A 20,116-nucleotide genomic window follows, 5' to 3' on the forward strand; every position below is an offset into this window, starting at 1 on the left:
GGAAATTTTAAAAGGGGACGTGACTAAGTCAAGACGGGAGATTATGTGGGTCACTAGGGTGGTCCTGAAATGCAAAGTATCCTCCTAAGAGGGAGGCAGTGGGAGGTTTTGTACACAGATACACAGAAGAGAAGGTGATGTGAGGAGGGGCAGGGAGAGATCTGAAGCCACTTGCACACGAGTCAAGGACTGCAGCCACTGCCAGGAGCTGGAAGACGCAAGGAAGGATTCCCCCAGCGCCTCATGCAGACACCTCAGTTTCAGCCCAGTGATGCTGCTTTTGGACTTCTGGCCTCCAGAACTGCAGGGAATGCCCTTCTGTTAAGTCACGTTTGTGGCAACTTTTTACAGCAGCCACAGGGAACGTATACATGCTTTGTATAGAAGTTAAAAATCCATCCTGCCCTCCTTCTACCTTTAAAGAATGACAAACTGCCTCAACATGGCCTATGAAACAGTGACTGCGGGATCTGTCATCCACCTGGAGAATTTTGGGAGTGAAAGAGGGTGCTGACCCCTGCCCACCCCAGCTCTACCCAGCACTTTCTCTCCTCTCCCTTCACATAGTCCCGAAATCCACAGGGCTCTCTCCCCAACCTTCCTGGCCACACTGTCCTCGTGAGTCCCCAGTGTCCCAGTCTCTTGGTGGACTCAAGATGGGAGATTATGTGTGGATCACCTCGGTAGTCCTGACTCCTCCCAGTCCACCCAGTAATGCCAGCCTATCCTTCGGACAAGGGGAGTCTTCCCAGCTACTCTAAGTCAACTGCCAAAGTATCTAGATCCAGAGACACTCGCCCCATCCTCCACAGCACACCCACAGTGCTAACTTTACATTTTTCTGTGTAATTCACATGTGCCCCTATCTCTCCTATAAATGGCAAGCTCTCTGGGAACGGTAACCATATCAACCTGGGCTTTCCTTACTACGGTGCTGTGCCCAGCACGGTATGGGGTACATCATTGGTGCTCAGAAGGCAGTTAACAGTTATGAAATAGGAAAGAGGAGGGAAGGAAGAAAGAGGGGACTGATGAATATGCAACTGCCCAGGTTTCAGCTTACAATTTAAAGCAACGGAGCGATGGTGTGAGGCACTTTGACATCTAGAAGAATGACTGGCACTAAACATCCCTACCTAAGGATGCTTTAGTACCTGCCCTATGTCCTCACAACACTTGGAAATAGTTCCTGCTGAGCTCTGTGTTCACTGAAGGCATGTGACCTTTGATATTTGTTGAACGAATACACAGATACATGGAATGATGAATGGATGGGTGAAATGATAGATGGATAGATGGAAGGATGGGTGGATAGAAGGATGGAATGATGATTGGATGGATGGATGGACAGATGGATGGAAGGATGGATGGAGGGATGGAGGGATGGATGGATGGATGGACAGATGGATGGATGATGGATGAATGGATGGATGGATGCATGCATGCATGGATGGATGGATGGACGGACTGGTGGATGGACAGACAGATGGGTGGATGATGGATGGATGGATGGATGGATGGATGGATATGAATGGATGGACTGGTGGATGAATGGGCAGATGGAATGATGGGTGAATGCATGGGTGGAAAGATGGATAACACCTAGATTAACAGAAAAATTGATTGATAAATTCTAAATATTGTGTAGCACAGCTTCTATAATAAAATATTTTTGAAATTTTTGTTGTTTACTCATTTTTTCTTGGCTCCTAAAACATAACTAAGTTAAAAAGATCCTCAAACTTGGAATTCTACCTTTCTATACACGTATTTTTAATAAAATCATATTTTAACTCTTTAATTCATACAAAACAAAACTTAGTGGTCTCTTCATTCTTTGTCCTTTTAATTTGACAGAATTTGAATGTAAGCAAAAAGTCACTCTCTCCCCCATAACTGGCTCCCTTCTGACATTCTTTCCTCTCCCAAAAAGTCCTTGACCCCTAAAGAAGTTATCACTGTATTCTGAAGCTCTTTTTGGTCCACAGCTTCCTTAAATAAGGGGTGGTACTCTCCTACCCAGAAGCTTCACTCTGACCCAGTTAACGCCTCAGTGTCATCAAATTGTGTCAAATGGAATTTCCTGATGCAGATATGATTTATAAGCTCAGGGACAGTTCAGTTCATGTCCCAATATATTCATATCACCTCTCCTCTAAGATTCTCTGATCCCTTGAAAGTTGTCACCCAGTTGGAAATCAAATATGAACTATATTTAACAGGATTTTAATTGGAAGTAAACACACAGACACACCACACACACACAATGCAAAGTGCCTGAACTGTCTGGGGCTGATTGAAAAAGAATATTACCAAGTATTAAACATCCGTTTCAGCATATTATTAGAGGCTAGAAGCTCTACACATAGAAGCAGCTTCAGGAAGGCGCTCCAAGAAGCCCACTGCCCAGGCCATTGGCCATGCTCAGCTGGAAGCAGGCAGAGCACGTGCCCAGCACCGCCATAGGCACAGGGACCACGACAGTGCCACAGCCCCGCTTGCAACGTCACAGGTCTCTCAGCCTCTGCTTCTTTCTTACCAGCACGTGCAAGGGAACATAACTGGGAAGGATGCACGTGAGGATTGTAACAAGCAACCTAAATGTGGCAACACTCTTGACTTTGTATTTAAAAATCACCTTGCCCTCTGCCCATCTCCAATCTCCTCACTAATTTTTCTTCTCAGCCCACCCTCCATATACCTGCCCCCTCCCACAAAGTTCATAGTAATGCATTAAAACTCATCTGCAGGCTGGCACCACTGCAAACTACATCAAGGTACCAGCAAAGCCAGACCTTAAACATTTAAGGCCATTCTCCACAAAAGTTAGGGGCCATAGGACAAAGCTACTGGGGAAACTTTGTGTGTCATACCACACTTTCTAGGTCCTAGGGGCATAGAAGTACAAGCAATAAAATCCTATTTTTATTTGTTTTTTAAAAAAATATCTACAAGACGATGGGTTTGTTCTATGACTAATCATTTTCTGCTCATGAAATATAAACGTGTAAGGCTCGAGCATATTAACCTGGTATTAAAATCTGCATTTTGTTTCATTCAAAAATTCCTATTTGGAAAGACAATACAGTAAAAATGATACTATGTGGAAACAGGTATTTAATACTTGATAATATTCTTTTTCAATCAGCCCCACACAAATGAGGCACTTTGGGGTATGTGTGTGTGTGTGTGTGTGTGTGTGTGTGTGTTTGTGGGTTTACTTCCAATTAAAATCCTTTTAAATACAGTCCATACTTGATTGCAAGCTGGTGACAACTTTCAAGTGATCAGAGAATCTTAGAGGGAGGTGATATGAATACACTGGGAAAAGAACGGGCCTGTCCCTGAATTTATAAATCATATCTGCATCATGAAATTCCATTTTACACAATTTGCTAATAGGGGTGTTAATTTTTTTCTTGTTCTTTGACATATTGTGACTAATCCTGAATCATCTACCATGTGCTCAGACTCTGCTAATTGCTTACAAAGTCTCCACACAGAACCGATTCACTTTTGAACTGTCTGGCTGACTTAAGTTCAACACACAAAATATGTCATATGCTAAGCTTATCATAACATTTTACATGTTAATTTTTGGCCACCTAGTAAAGAGGCTTCCACACCACAGAGTACCTCATTTAAGGACATGTTCAGTGTTCCCAGTTGAAAAAGTTCACAAGTATCAGGGGAAATACAATTGTCTTCAACACTGCTCAGTCTAATAAAGAAATCAGTAACAGACCTATGTACCTAAGTGAAAAAACACAATAGTGCGGTCTTATTTCCAAAGCTATTCTGTACCTTTCTTAATACAACCTTGTTATTGCAGCATAAACACAAAGGAGTCTAGATCTATTATAAAACCAAGTGAGAACCAACCAAAAAAAAATAATAATAAAAAAATGCTGGGCTGTTGTTGCTGTGGATTTTGGTTTTTTTAATCTCACGTCTGCCTGAGTCAGGTTCATTGAATTCATCAACCTTTTCTTTGGCTTCCTGTGCACATTATAAATCCAGAAAGCTCTGATCCCAGGGACTGTTCTCACTCATAATTAGGAAACAGGAGCCCATCTCAACCACACTTCAAAGACAGGGAAGTAGGGTGAACGTAAATTCCTCTTTCTAAATCGAACCAGCACAGAAACTCAGCATTTGAACTGTCTTCATCTATTATCAGATCCAAGGCAACATAACCTCAGTGATTCTGGAGGAACTCAGAGACAGACAATTCATGTAATTAAAAGACTTTGTGCATGATAATTGGCTTTGAAGTTTCTGAGAGCGATCTCATCTCAAAAATCTTCGCAGAAAAATATCGGTACAGTGTTCTTGCAGCACGTATTAGAGAGAGCCGAGACGCTTCACTCTCCTCCCCGTGTGTTTATCTGCAGGAAAGGGGCACCGGGTGGGGGAACCACACACGAACAGCCCAGGTCAATCATGAGAAAGAATCGCCCGCACAAATCACACCATTTCTCTTCAAGTTAGAATGACTGTCCAGAGCTTCCAAACTTGCTCTTCCCATGACAGACAGGGATGCTGGCAGAAGAGAAGAGGCAGCATTGAAGAATTCCTGCCTTGACACAGGGCTTCAAGTCAGGGCCCCGCTGGGATAACTCGGGTCACAACTTGTAGCTGAAACTCCACGTGCACCCTGCGGGGCCGCCGCTCCCAGCACCCTACAGAAGGGTGAGAGCCAGACCCTGTGCCCAAACCTCCACAGCGGCAGACCTGGAGAAACCCAGCCCCCTTCTTCAGAGCTACCCCCCAGGCTATATTTTTGGCAGCTTATAATACACGAAATAGTATTCCCATACAACAGGAGTGCTCCAAAATTATTTCCAAATAGGTCAGTGCCACCAGGAAAAGTCAAACTCAAATGCCAGAAATCTTGCTGGTCATCTCAATCCCCTCCCCCGACAGCCGGCTGAGCCCTCCAGAGGCCACCTTTCCTCTCAACAGTCCTCCCGCCCCCTCCCTTTACAGAAAAGGCTTTCAGGAAACGGCCTTCCTTTCCTTTCGGCTCCTTAGCAGTCTCACCTACGGCCTCCCACCCAAGAGCTCCAGGCCAAGCACCTTCGGCCAAGGGGCGTCTGAGGAGCTTGGCTGCTGCAGGGGCGCACGTTCCCACGCGCGCACACACACACATGCAAACAAGCACACACACATGCACACGAGCCCTCTCTCCCGGCCGCCCCCATCCTCCACACACTCCCACACACTCACTCCAGGCGAAGTTAGTTCCCGGGCCGCCGGGCGGCCGCGGCGTCCTCACCTTTGGAGAACAGGGCGGCCAGGCTGATGAGCACAGGCGACCAGTGGTGCCACAGCGTCCCCATCTCAGACGGGCACATCCTGGAGACCCGGTGCGCAGATCCTCCGCTCCCCGGCGCCGTCCAGGCGAAGAAGAGACCGTCTCAGTTCCCTAGAGGCCCGGAGCGGGGCCGGTGGCGAGGGAGCGCCCGGCTAGGTGCCTGAGCAGCCCAGGCGCCCTGCGCCCTCCTCCCGCCAGTCCATGGCCGGGCCGGGAGGCGACGACCGCGCGCGGGCTCCTGAGTTGCTCTCTGGAGTCCAACACGCGCGCAGGCAAACCCCACCTCCCTCCTTCGCCCCCGACAGATTTTTTTTTAATTTTAATCCACGAGGGGTATTTCCTTTCCTGTTTACCCGAGCGAAGAGTGGCCCCCGGTGGCCCAGGCAGGGGCGCCTCCAGGCGCAGGGCTCCGGCGACTCCGGAGCTGGCTAGCGGGCGCTGGCGCGGGCGGTGCCGGGGTGACGGGGCTGCGGCGCCCGGGGCGCGGGCAGAGGAGGCGCGGAGCCCCCCAGGCGGGTAGCCGGGCTGGCTGGGCGGCCCGGAGCTCCCTGGCCCGCAGCCCCCATCCCGGGCCGGCCGCTGCGCCTCGGGCCTCGGGCGCGCGCGCGCTCCGGCACCCAAAGTTTGGCGGGTGCGGCTGCTCCCCGGCCGCCGCCTCGGCCCGCCCGGCCCCGGGCCCGGCTGGGGCTCGCGGGGCTCTACGCGCGCGGAGCGCACGGCTGGCTCCGAAGATGCGGGGCTCCCCCCTGCGCCCGGGGGAGGCGGGCCAGATGTGCGCGGAGGAGGGCCCGCCGGCTCGGGGACGCGGCCGAGCAACGCAGCTGCCTCCTGCCAGGCGGCGCGGGGGCTCGGCTCCGCAAGGACCGCATCCGGAACGGAACTGAGGCGATCGCCACGGTGCCCGGAGCCGGCTGGGGCTTTCGCCTTAAAAATTTGTCTGCTTTTAAAAAGCCCCACCCTTTCGGAGTGACAGCTGTGAGCCCCAATCCGCAAAGTAAATCCCACCTCCCCCTGGCCACCCCACGCCCAGCCTCCCTGCCACCCTCCCTGCGAGTGCGGACGCGCGGTGGCTGCGGGCGAGGGCTCCCAGCGCTGGGGCACCCCGAGGACGGAGCCGCCCACTATCCCAACAGGTGTCCAGCTGGCCAACGGCCTCCCCTCGTCATCAAAACCTCAGGCCCAGGGGAGGTCCTCCAGCCTGGGGGCACCTGAGGCTCTTCGCCAGGGAGAGCGCATGGATGGCTGGAGAGGGGCCCTCGCCCCGCCCTGCGCATCTCCCAGGAATCGGAGTGAGGAAATCACACGCCACACTGAGGTCATGCTGGCCTCAAGCCCCGTCCTAGAAGGATCCCCCAAGTTAGCGTCCCTAGAAACATTTCATGTATACTCCCCAGGGCTCACTGGGAACAGGAAATGGATCCATTAGAAGACAACATTGCTTTGAGAAGATAAAAGACATCGTTCTCACTCACACCTCCCGGAATCTCCAACTAAGACATCCCCACATCAAGATCCCTAAGCACCGTCCTGTAAATTTTAGACCAAGGACTGCTCTGCTCCACGAGAGCCTTTAAATTAACCCCATCAAAGCTCAGAGGGAGGAAAAGCATTCAGAATATTTAAGGAATATTGTAAACCAACAACCCCTGAATCTAACGAGGTGAATTCGCCTCAGTAGATAAAAATGGGTCTTTATCATCTGACTGAGGGGGCAATGGACTTTTTATCCTGTATGCCTGTAGTTGCAGAAATATACCAATGCTTTAAGAGTTTTTAGCTTTCAAAGTTTCAAGGAAGATCAAAAAAGCAACTGCTGTTCTATAGAAGATTGTCTTTCTGGGTTCATGTCCTTTGAGATGTGCTCTTTTCTTTTATTCTATATCTGCTTATCTGAATATCTTTTGTTTGTTTCTTAAACTTGTTGCCTTTTCTGTTTGTATCGCTCACCTATAAAATTCCTAAGAGTCAATGCTGCAAAGACCCTAAGAGATTGTCTCTCTCCTGTTTCTGAAGTTTGAACCAGCTGGAGAGTCATCGGAAAATTTGTTAGACCTGGGTTGCTGGGCCCACCCCAGAGCTAACTCGGCAGGTCAAGGTGGGACTTCAGATCTCCATTTCTCAAAAGTTCCAGGTGATGCTGATCCTGCCCACCTGCAGAACACCTGCTGAAACCACTGGTCCCCTTTCTCCTTCACCTGAGTGATGAGAGAGCTGAGCTTTCGTCTCTTGGACACCTTCACCTGGTCTCTGAGTGTCAAAATTGATGCCCGCACCGAATGCATAATCCAGGTTCCATCCTTAACACTACAGTGCGTCTGAGTCTATCTGTAAATCATCTATTTGTGACACTGAGTCTATTTGTAAAACATTTCTCAAACATATTGACTAGAAACAAGTGGTCCCTGTTCTTCGTTAAAAACAATCATGTTTTTCTAAATCAAATTGAGTTTTTCCCCTGAATTGCAATCATCAAATAACTTTTTGCCATTGCAAAAGGTTTCTCTATCTGTAGTGTGAAGACAAAAGGTGACTGTCAAGTTCCAGCTGCTGCCTAAAATGTTAAACGTTTTCTTCATTATGCGTAGTTGGCTAAACAAAAGTTTTTTCGACTCTTTGATATGGAAGCTTTTTTGGGAAGCTGCAACTTCAGATACCTAATCAGTGGCTAAAATAAGATGCAAGAATGGCTTGGTACTTTTTCTCTCTCCAGTATGCCATTCTCCCTGGTACATCTAATCTTCTTGGGTAATTAGCACAGCTAATTGTGGGGAAGCAAAACTTAGAAAGACTTGGAGATGGATGCTGAGGGCTTGTAGGTCCCTAACTCCAGCCCCTGCCCTGGGACAACTTCCCACCTTGTCTCTCTCAAGTTAGTTGTAAGAAATCTGCTTTCCTCCAACAATAGGTGTTTCATCTGCGGGGCCATAAATCAATTTGTAAGCCTAATTTTGTCGGTAATTACATTGCACTAATTGTTCATGCTGTGTGGATAAGGCTTTTACACTAATCAGTTTTTGTTGTTGTTTTTCAATAAAACAAAAACATTCCCTGTAGCAGTTTTTGAGAAATGCCAACTTTGTTTGAGGGTTGATAATGGCAGAAAGCAGCTGGAATTCAAGTACTGCAAGGGTTATACCACTGGTGGATGAGAGGATGCTGGCGGGCCCTCTAAAGATGGGGCATCCTGTAAAACTGAAGCCATTCTCTTCCAATTCTTCTGATTGCATCCAGGAGAAAAGTTCAGGCCTGAGCTACTCTGAAACAACCTCTTAGTAATTGCAAAGGTTTTTTAAACAAAATGGGAAGCTCATTCTGCACAACGACAACATCTAGCTCAAGCTATTAACATCGATTTGTTTTTATTTTGATTATTATTTTTGTTTTCTCGCTCTCCTTTTACTTGGTGATGCTTTTTGTTTAAAAAATATCAAGTTATGTATGTTTATGAAGATGGGAAATGAGTAGTGAATTTAGCATTCTCTACTGATATGGGTGCAGGCATCATCTTCTCTCTCTATGACAATACTCAGGAAGATGGTGAGAAATGAAGTTTGGGAAACCTTAGCGTGAAGCGAGAGCCACCAGATCAATCCCTCCTGAAGATGCCGAAGAAATTTTTGAAACTCCCTTTCTTCCCAATTCTCCAAAATTCATGAAATGGCTGGGAAGTAGAAAGGCCTGGTCCAATGAATGGTCTCTTTCAAGAGTGGGTAAAGCCTTCTGATGCTGAGTGCACGGTAAGTACTGGGAACATCGCACACCCTTCCTGGTAAGGCCAGCAAGAGATCATCCTTCCAGAAGCAGCACCTCTGCGGAATCCATGCTGTGCCTTTGAGGACAGTCCGTGTTCGCCAAGACCTGTCATTCTCTCCTTCCCAGCACGTGGATGACTACACTTCGCAGCCCCTGGCAGTTGACCAACTAAATGTGAGCAGAAGTCATGGGGGTCATTTCTCTGGTGGGGCAGTGAAAAGCTCACCTGTGACTCCTCACTCTGTACCTGCCCTGCCCTGCCCTGGGAGCAGAGTGGACCATTCGAGATGGTGCAGCTGCTACAAGGTGGGCCTCCCAGCCAGCAGCCCAGCAAGTCAATGGGAGAGCAAAGTCCCCCACCAATCCACATTAAGAAGTATGGCAGGAGAAACTGATGTTTATTGTGTAAATCATCAAACTTCTAAGTTCTTCCAGGTTAACCATACTAAAATTCAGACCTACTTTTACTCTCCTCTCTCTGTCCTTCCCCCTTTCTCATCTCTTCCCGGAGCTCCACAAGCAGATGTTAAAAGGTCAAAATATTCGCACTCCCCAGGTGACCCATGTCTTCACCAGGCAACTCTCAGGTGAACCTCTCAGAGCAGCCTCTTCTGCAAAGACCAACAGGATGGTGCTGCATTTGCCTTAAGTTACTGATTTATGGATCAATACCGAAAGGTCAGCAGGCCTTGAATAGTCTTCTTTGAAGTCACATGCTGGACTTCTTGGCACTAATTATGTCTTTGTACCTGTAACCTGATTAGTCCCTGAGTGTTCCTCGGTCAGGGGTGAGGTCAAGGAGAAGCTGCAAGGCTGCACCTGCAGGAAATCCTTTGTTGAAAAGACTGCCTGGATTCTGCATGCATCTATGCACTGGAGCCTGTGACAGAAGCCTGTTCCCTCACCCCTGCTTCCTCTGCCTGTTGGAGACATAGCCAGACCACATGCCCTCGCCTTCGTAAGGTTAATTGTGGCTACGGTTATGTCCAAAAGAATCTGGGAGGAAGGGATGTGCCTCCCTTTCAGGGGGAGCGTTTGGGAGCCTGTGAAACCCCCAAAGTCTCTTCCCGCCTTTTCAAGTTGAATGCAGAAATTCAAGGGAGAACCCTCAAGCCTTCGGCGATGGCAGAGCTGCAAGATGGAATGAGTCTGGGTCCTGAAATGTGGAATGCCACTTCTCTTACATGGAATTTTGGATGAGCAAGAAATAAGATGGCATGGTGTTAAGTCATGGAGGTTCAGGGTTTTGTTTGTTAGAATGAACCATTCCAGGCAATACAGGGCGTATTGATCTCGTCACTGCCAACAGAAGCAGGAGTGGGACACAAGGAAACACCTCTATCAGCTCCTGAGACTACGATGAAGCTTTGGCTCATTTTACGATATGAAGAGAGTCCAAAGGAGGGAGGAACCAGCAACCACCACCAGCTAATGAACACATGAGGTGTTCCGTCCCCTCTACCAGGCACCAGGAATAAGGCAAAGGATGCCCTCGGAGAGCTGGTATTTGATCTGTTGGGGTCTTTAAAGAATATTGCCGAGAACAAGTATCATCAGTTCCAAGAGAGGGTCTTTCTGGGCTGGGGCACCCTGAGGAGTGGGTTTTATATGGATTCCTCCTTCCATTCAACACATATTTATTCAGGGTGTACTGCTGGTCAGGCCCTGGAGGCTTCATAGTGAACAAGCCCATCATGAAATTTTATTCCCATGGGGACAGATAGGAAACAAGCACACTGAAGAACAAGATTCTTTCAAGAAGAACCTGTGAAGAACTCAGGCAGCACAATTACCTGCCCTTTGGAGAGGTCGGGAAAGGCTTCTTGGAGCAGCACGATCTCTCTCACCAGAAGGATCCCCAGGGTGCAGATCTGGGTCATACAACTGTCTGGCGGCGGAGACAGCAGGTGCAAAGGCCACGAGGCATTGCAAAGGATGGAGGAGCAGAAAGCCCTATGTGGTTGAAGCTTAGTGAGCCAGGGAGAGCATGGTGGGAGAGGAGGTGCAGGGGAGCGGCAGGAGACAGAGGATGCAGGGGCCTCGCTGGGACTCAGGAAGCCAGAGTGAAGCTTCAAGTGGGGAAGTTGTAGGAGCCCATTCACATTTTCGAAAGATCTCTTGATGTTCCAATAGTGCCACAGAGGCCGGGGCTAGGCACAGGTGCGTCTGGTAAAATGTAGCATGCCAGACTCCCATCCCTTCCACGGGGCCCCTGTTCTGCCTCCCACTGGGCCCAATCCAGAGGCCTCTGCGTGTGCCAGGCAGGTGGCTGCAGGAACAATCTCAGGCCCAGCCCAGGGAAGCCGGCCGGACAGGAGCCGCACAGCTCAGAGACAGCGCAACATGCCCGGGCGTTGTGTCGGCGTTCAGAGCTGTGAGTGTGTACTGGCCCCTGGAATGCTGAACCTGTGTCTACTTTCTTCTCTGATTTTTGGTGTCTCTCCTCTTTCTCAAGAACAGCTGTATTAACTTCTCATCTAGCAAGTCCCAGCCCTGCCGTTTCAGAACACGCCCTGTGCCGGGCTGGTGGTGTTTGCTAGGGTGGAGAAAATGAGTGGTGGGGTTGACTGACACTGAGATCCAGGCCGGACTTGGAAAGCCATCTGCCAGCACGTGGTTTGTGTGGGCAGCTGTGAGCTCTGTTTAGGGTGCCTCCCTCTGTGATCGCTGAGAGCTGGCACTCTGCAGCCCACTTGCAGGGTGTGGGCCTTCCGTTTGTGGGGGCTCAGCTAACAGCACACAGTAAGAAGGAAAAGGGGTGCCCCACCAGAGATCAGCCTCCCCAGGAACAGACTCAGTCCCTGCCCATCCCTCCAAGAGGACTTGACCTCAAACAAAAGAGAAAACTGGCATCGACGTGGCCTGCAGCACCAGCCCAGAATGAGTCCATTTGACATGCGTCAGAAAGATCAATTTACTTCTCGGAACTAAGCATCCAAATGATTTGATTTCTTTTGTCCGCTTAAAATCAATGTGTCTAATGGACTTGAAGGGCTGGGTTCTTAGATTACAGAGGCCTTTGTCGGGGAATCAATTAACCCATTGCAGAGATCTTCAGATCAGAGGTACACATCCCACGATTATTATTGAAGAAAATAGGCCGGGCACGGTGGCTCAAGCCTGTAATCCCAGCACTTTGGGAGGCCGAGACGGGCGGATCACAAGGTCAGGAGATTGAGACCATCCTGGCTAACACAGTGAAAACCCGTCTCTACTAAAAAAAAATACAAAAAACTAGCCGGACGAGGTGGCGGGTGCCTGTAGTCCCAGCTACTCGGGAGGCTGAGGCAGGAGAATGGCGTGAACCTGGGAGGCGGAGCTTGCAGTGAGCTGAGATCCGGCCACTGCACTCCAGCCTGGGCCACAGAGCGAGACTCCGTCTCAAAAAAAAAAAAAAAAAATAGCCCCTCTGCTACTGCACCAAAAAGGAAAATGAAAAAGTGTCTATGAAATGGATACACGGGGAGTTAATCCCGCCCTAGAGGAGCTCTTAGTGGCCAACAAGTGAAAGGGTTTATCCAGCAATTTGGTGAGTTTGCCAACATCAAAGAGAACGTAAACACGCAAGATGTTGTTGCTTGTCAATGTATACACCAGCTTCAAAGCTGAAGTCTGAGGATACTGTCAATGGCCCAGTTTAGACGTTATTAAAGGGTGCTTTGGGGAGTGAGTACATGAATTGAAATAACAGGGTTGTGGCTACTTCTGGTTTAGACTAACTCAATTTTTTCTCTTAATAAAAGCCCCCTACGTTCCCCAAGTAATTAACTTGATGTTCACTCCAATTTCTTTGTGAAAACTGACTTCGCTGAGCAGTATGCCTTTCTTCGTGCGGGATTTCCATGGTAGAAGAGTAAAGGACCACTTTTGTCGTCTTCCCTCCCCACAGATGAGCCAGTCCAAGTCGGAACGAAGAGACCCCACCTCCACATAGCACATACGTCTTTCTGAAGACTGACTCTAACAATCTTTTTATTATTATTATTATTTTTTATTCGGAGTCTCGCTCTGTCACCCAGGTTGGAGTGCAGTGGTGTGATCTCAGCTCACTGCAACCTCTGCCTCCCGGGTTCCAGCGATTCTCCTGCCTTAGGTTCCCCAGTAGCTGGGACTACAGATGCCCACCACCACGCCCAGATAATTTTTGTATTTTTAGTAGAGACGGGGTTTCACCATCTTGGCCAGGCTGGTCTCGAACTCCTGACCTCAAGTGATCTGCTTGCCTCAGCCTCCCAAAGTACTGGGATTACAGGCATGAACCACCGCGCCCGGCCTGCATCTAACAATTCTTACATGCCAGTGTTTGATTTTGTCAGAAAGCCTGCGTTGGCTCGGTGTTGAAATGGATTCACTTGGGATTACTCCCTTGGGATGAAATATGACCAGTTCTTTGTCAGCGAATGTTTGACTCATCATGGGAGAGATTCCAGTCTTGAAAAAAGTGACTGAGGACAATAGTGAGCTCTCTGGGTCTGGAAATAAACGCAGCAGCAGGAGGGTACTCTTCTGTATTTGGCTTACAAGATAATTTTAAATTACCCCCAATCGTAGAATATGTGACACCACATAGATGGTATTTGACACTAGATTATTATTTTAACAGGTCAAAGAGGTTGAGAGGGGGCACCTGGAGATTGGACCCTCGAACATTTTCTTGTGCACAGCCAGGGAGAGCGGTCGTGCCCGGCGGTGGGACTGACGCGCAGCTGGCAAACGTGGTGCACTCGGGCACCCTGCTCGTGGCATCAGTGGACTTGCAGTGACCCCTAGTGCTCCAGAGGCGGCAGCTCAGGACAACTATTTCTTCCTCCAAGAACAAACGCGTTGACTTCTCCCTTTACACCCAACATGCACACGTTGTCATGTTTTCATGAGTCACATTATATTTTTTAACACTGGCAGTGATTCTTATTATCTCAAGTTAATAAAGAACATGGCCAAGCTCCCACGCTTTCATTCAGGAAATCCTGCAATTCGGTGTCCACAGCTATTACCTTTCACCCTCCATGCTGCCTAGAATGTAGATTAAATTATCTTGCAATTGATTTAAAATTTGAAACATGAGAATTTATATCATATGCATTCTTACTTGAGTCGAACTTTAGTCATTCTCTAAAATTTGCCAAACAACTGATCACTGTCAAGTGGGTCCAGTCACCCAGCACTGAGGTTTTATGATGTTGGTTGTTCAAATGAATCATCCCCAAATAAGAGGCTGCCAGCAGGATCCTCCACTTTTTCCTTGTCCTTCATCATCACCCTACTGTCTTAGGCTGCTCAGGCTTCTATAACAAAAATACCATGGCTGGATGGCTTAAAAAAAAAAAAAAAAAAAAAAAAAAAAAAAAAAAAAAAAACAGACCTTAATTTTCTCACTTCTGGAGCCTAGAAGTCCAAGATCAAAGTGCCAGAAGATGCAGTGGCTGGGGAGGACCTGCTTCCTGGCCCGTCGATGGCACCTTCTCCTTGCCATAACCTCACACGGTGGGAGAGGAGAGGCTGGGGACTCCCAGACCTCTGCTTTCCTGACCTAATCACCTCCCAAAGCCCCATCTTCCTGACACCATCACACTGGGGCTTAAGATTCCCATAGATGAATTCTGGGGACACATAGTTTATAGCAACAGCTCTCCAAGATACAATGAGTCACTCAAAGGAAAGCAAAAATGCTGGTTCCTTCAGTGTGGCATAAGAAAAAAGAAAAAGAGAGAGAGAGAGGAAGAAGGAAGGAAGGGAAGGATGGAGGGAAGGGAAGGAGGGAGGGAGAGAGGGAAGGAAGGAAGGAAGGAAGGAAGGAAGGAAGGAAGGAAGGAAGGAAGGAAGGAAGGAAGGAAGGAAGGAAGGAAGGGTCAGTCAGGGAGCATGCTGTATCTTGCCCTGGAAGAACATGGTTTTGCCTGTGAGTCAGAGACAAGGGGGTTTGTAAGAAGTTTGGAATCATGTCAGTATTGTGGAGAATCTTAGTGTTGGAGCATCCCAGCCATCACCTAATATAATCTTCTCACATTAGATCTGAGGAAAAAAAAAAAAACAGAAAGAGGAAAGTCATAGACACAGTTATTGTTGCCTTTTAAGAACACTGCCATAAGGATACAATAATTTAGAAAATAAAAATCCAACCAGGCACAGTGGCCATACCTGTCATCCCAGCACTTTGGGAGGCTAAGGTGGGAGAATTGCTTGAGCCCAGTATGTTAAGACCAGCCTGGACAACCTAGTGAGACCCTATCTCCACAAAAGTGGTAGGGAAAATTATGTGGGTGTGGTGGCACATGCCTGCAGTCCGAGCTACTCTGGAGGCCGAGGCAGGTGAATCACTTGAGTCCAAGAGTTCAAGACCAGCCTAGCCAACATAGTGAGACCCCATGTCTAAAACAAGAAGAAGAAGAAGAAGAAGAAGAAGAAGAAGAAGAAGAAGAAGAAGAAGAAGAAGAAGAAGAAGAAGCAGCAGCAGCAGCAGCAGCAGCAGCAGCAGCAAAAGTAGCTGTGTGTGGTGGTACATTCCTGTAGTCCTAGCTAGTTGAGAGGCTGAGGCAGAAGGATTGCTTGAGCCCAGCAGTTCAAGGTTGCAGTGAACAATGATTTACTACACTCCATCCTGGGTGACAGAGTGAGACCCTGTCTCCCCCAAAAAAAATATCGAACAAGAAAACACTTTTCATTGCCAAAACTGGCCCCTCCTTGTCATTATTTTCAGTGTGATCTGAAAATGGCTATTCATGAATGTCTGCAGCTATTTTTCAGGGACTGTTTCAAGTGAACTAAACTCCAAGCTGTTTAGGTTTGTTTGTCTCTTCTCTTTTCTTTTCCTTTTAATCTGGCATTCCTGAACTGGGACCACTTTGGAAATAACTTCTATAAAATCCATTATGAAAAATCTGTGCTTAAAACATATGTATTTATCAGATATTTCAAAATGCTTTCTAAAATTAGCCTTCAAAAAATGACGATTTAGCTAAACATTCTTTGCTAACAAAACTAGTGTTAATCACATATGTGCCTACCTTGAGTGGATGCCTATTAATAAATGGCAGATGCTCAGATCATCTACCTCCTCGTGCTGGATGAAACCCACTGTGTTTCAAACACAAGACGGTGTGGTAGCTGAAGATTAATCTAGAGGTGGCACCTAAACCGGACCAAGTACAGCACTGTCTGAGGACCTTTGAACCTGGAAGGAGTGAGAATCTCGCTTTGGATATCTGGAATATATGATGTGGAACAGGGACGTTGCTGCTCAAATTTCCTGCCCCAGCATGGAGAACTAGAGGAAGAAACACCTGAAGAAGGATATTTAAGAGGCAGAGAAAGTTTGGCTGCCATTGTAGTGCCTAGTTCTCATCATTACTCATGTTCCATGAAGCGCTTCAGTTTCCACACAAACCCCACTTTTTTTGTTTGTTTGTTTTTGAGCTGAAGTCTCACTCTGTCGTCCAGGCTGGAGTGCAGTGGTGCCATCTCAGCTCACTGCAACCTCCGCCTCCTGGGTTCAAGTGATTCTCCTGTCTCAGCCTCCTGAGTAGCTGGGATTACAGGCGCACTCCACCACGCCCAGCTAATTTTTTTGTATTTTTAATAGAGACAGGGTTTTACCAGGTTGTCCAGGCTGGTCTGAAACTCCTGACCTCAAGTGATCCACCTGCATTGGGATCCCAAAGTGCTGGGATTACAGGCACGAGCCAAAGCGTCTGGCCCATAAATGCCACTTTTCGCTTAAACTGGTCTAGACTGAGTTATCCTCTCATTACCAAAAGATCATCTCTCACCTGTCATCTCTCCTCTAACTCAACCTCCTTGCTGGGCTCCTGCTTCCATCCTGCTTTAAGAAGTACTGGAGAAATATAAGTCAGATCTTGTCACTCTTGCTCAAAACCATCCCCTCGCTCCCAGCCCACTCAGTGCAAAGCTGAAGTCCGTGCAATGCCCTGCAAGGCTGTGCATGAGCTGCCTCCTGTTTCAGTCAGCCAGGCTCCTCCTCCATCCGACACCAGCATTGTCCTTGACAGACACCTCTGCAGAGACTGCTCCCTCTGCTGGGAACAGCCTTCCATCAGATACCTGTAAGATTCTCTTTTCTCCTGTCATTCTGGTCTCTGCTGAATATCACTATTTATCTATCTATCTATTTATTTATTTATTTAGAGACAGAGTCTCACTCTGTCACCCCCAAGGCTGGAGTGCAGTGGTTCTATCTCCGCTCACTGCAACCTCCGCCTCCCGGGTTCAAGAGATTCTCCTGCTTCAGCCTCCCAAGTAGCTAGGATTACAGGCACCCGCCACCACGCCTGGCTAATTTTTGTATTTTTAGTAGAGACGGGGTTTTACCAGGTTGGCCAGGCTAGTCTCAAACTCCTGATGTCAAGTGATCCACCTGCATTGGGCTCCCAAAGTGCTGAGATTACAGGTGTGAGCCACCACACCTGGCCGATACCACTTTCCTACAGATGCCTTCCCTGGACCTGACATTTGCTTGGCAACACCCATCTCTTTCTGTCTTCTCCCGTGCTATGTTTCATGACATTAATCAACACCGAAATAGTCGATTTGTTCAATGTCTCACTCCCCACTCCCCCAGAGCTAGAATCTAAGCTCTCCGAGAGCCATTGCTTTGGCTGTTTTATCTACTGCTCTGTTCTATGGCTCAGGATACTGGAGAATCGTGCAGACCCCCTGCAAGAGTGTTAAAATCAATTCATCAATCAATGGCTTTTCTTCTTCCACCTCCTTACGTCACCCAGCCTGAAATGAAACGTGCTCTTCCTCATATCTGAAAAGGAGACTATTTACCTACTGTTTTTTGATGGAACAGTCATTCAACTTAGTGAACATTCAATAAACTCAAGTGTGACGTTCACTTCATCAGATCACCCATTTCACTAATGAGGAAGCTGAGACTGAAAGAAGCAAATGACTTGCCCCTGGTTGTATTTTTTCCCATAGATGGGGAGTCCCCATGAAACTCACGGTTACTTATTATTTACCAGTTCTTCTTTCACTCAACTCATTTTTTTTTTTTTTTTTTTTTTTTTTTTTTTTTTTTGAGACGGAGTCCCGCTCAGTCACCCAGGCTGGAGCACAGTGGTACAGTCTCGGCTCACTGCAACCTCTACCTCCTGGGCTAAAGCGATTGTCCTGTCTCAGTCTCCTGAGTAGCTGGGACTACAGGCATGCGCCACCACGCCTAGCTGATTTTTGTATTTTTAGTAGAGACGGGGTTTTGCCATGTTGGCCAGGCTGGTCTCGAACTCCTGACCTCTGGTGATCTGACTGCCTCAGCCTCCCCACTCAATGCCATTTTGAGGCAGTGCTGCAGGGTGGTTGGAGTGGAGCCCCTGCTGGGGATAGAATTAGCAGCTATGTGACTTTGCCGAGTTACTTCCCCTTTCTGAGCTCTAGTTTCCTTATCTTAAAAAATGTAGACTACACCTTCACCTAAGTCGTTGGGCTGTCATACAATTAACTGAAGATATCATAGAAAACACCTGCATGGCAGCCCGCATATAGTTAGCCTTCAGAAAGAAAGCTATTGATAGTTACTGTTTGCTACAGAAATAGGCATGTGTTTTTCAAAATGTTTTGTTTTTCCTTTTCAGTTTTCTATTTGGCTATCACATAACTTATTGGGTTTCTGCAGGGGCAAGGCCAGGCACAGATTTTCTTAGCATGATGTTAAATTGTCTCCATGGGGCTCAAACTCCTCAGTGAAAGTCTTACTGGTTTTATGCTGACATTCGATCTCTGAAAACATCAATGAACAAGAAGAGGAACAATTCCTATAAATCAACTTTACTCATCCTGGAGTTTGAAAATAAGAACTTTGATCTTTTGGCTAAAGTTTTGTTATTCTGCATTAAAAACCTCCAAGGCTTGGAAAGTTAACACACACACACACACACACACACACACACACACGCACACCTTTATGCAATTGCAAAATTTCCACGATGAGGAGTCTGCAGGTCTAAGTTCTGTTTGTTGATTTTTCGTTGCAGTGTACACAGTTGGGAAAAAATGCTGACTGGGATATAGACCAGTCTGTGGTGTGACATTTTCAGGTTTTGTACTTGAGTTGTTGCACCTCTGAGTTCAAGCTGAGTGTCAGACTTACCATTTTCAATGGTGTTGCTGGGGCGTTTATGTAACACATGCAGCAGCAGGAAAACGCGGCTGCTCACATGGGCAGGGAGGGGGTGCCCGTTCCTGACCAGCTGGACGCCAGCCCTGTCACTTTAGCTTGGAGCCTTTAGCTCCAAGTGACTCTGGAGCTAAAGCTAGAGGTCCCCCTTGTTCCCTCCCAAGACCAGCGACGGTGCCCCCTTCCTTTTCCTCCTCCAAAGCGTGCTTCCCCAGGTAGCTCTGCCTTCGTGCTGGGTGAGGGAAGACAAGACTATGTGGACTGATGCTAAAATGAATAAGAAATGATTCCTGGCTGCAGCCCCACACAGGTGAGTACCTGAGCCTTCAGAAACCACAGGCACCAGCCAACTGGTTACCCCTGCTTTCAAGTCTTCCCAGTCATGGTCCCTGTCAATGTGGAGGAGAAACAGCCCATCCCTACGTTGTGAATTTCTGACCCACAAAATATGCGATCATTGAAAAAAGGTTTTTTATGCCGTTAAGTCAGATCAGCCTGACTCTCTTCACCCTAAATAGGAAGGACCATAGTCCCATTGCTTAATCAGTCCTTGAGGCTAGAGTTTTGGAATCATCTGGTTGGATTAGATTTAAGTCACGGGCATTAACCCACCACACCACATGTACCATGGGTAGGGAGAGCAGCTTCATTGGGAAGAACCATGATGTGGTTATGGGAACAGATGGTTTATGGGCATCCAGTAACAAAGTCCTGTATGTGCCTGAGCTACCAGAAGCAGAGTGTTGGTGTGCCCAAGGGTAGTCAACCATGCCCCACAATAGAAACTCTGAAAAGTCTTAGGGATACCTGTTCATTTTGCAGATGAAGAAACCAAGACACAAACATTTTAATGTCAGGTCAAGGCCACAGGTTTGCATCGTGGCAAAGCCAGGCCCAGAAGCAGGTGTCCT

The 20,116-nt window shown here is 47.7% G+C and overlaps 1 protein-coding gene and 1 pseudogene across 1 annotated transcript in view; both read right to left on the reverse strand.

The window, feature by feature from the left end:
* TMEM132D (transmembrane protein 132D) overlaps window positions 1-6,034 on the reverse strand; it is an 840,394-nt gene extending 834,360 nt beyond the window's left edge. The window contains exon 1 of the mRNA XM_050747678.1: window positions 5,279-6,034. Coding sequence (XP_050603635.1) covers window positions 5,279-5,357 — 79 coding nt within the window. The 5' untranslated portion in view covers window positions 5,358-6,034. The remainder of the gene's footprint in view (window positions 1-5,278) is intronic.
* The window catches only part of LOC126930551 (protein FAM133B-like), a 1,157,570-nt pseudogene that overhangs the window by 906,805 nt on the left and 230,649 nt on the right, over window positions 1-20,116 (reverse strand).

Source organism: Macaca thibetana, chromosome 11 (genome assembly GCF_024542745.1).
Source record: "Macaca thibetana thibetana isolate TM-01 chromosome 11, ASM2454274v1, whole genome shotgun sequence".
NCBI lineage: Eukaryota > Metazoa > Chordata > Mammalia > Primates > Cercopithecidae > Macaca > Macaca thibetana.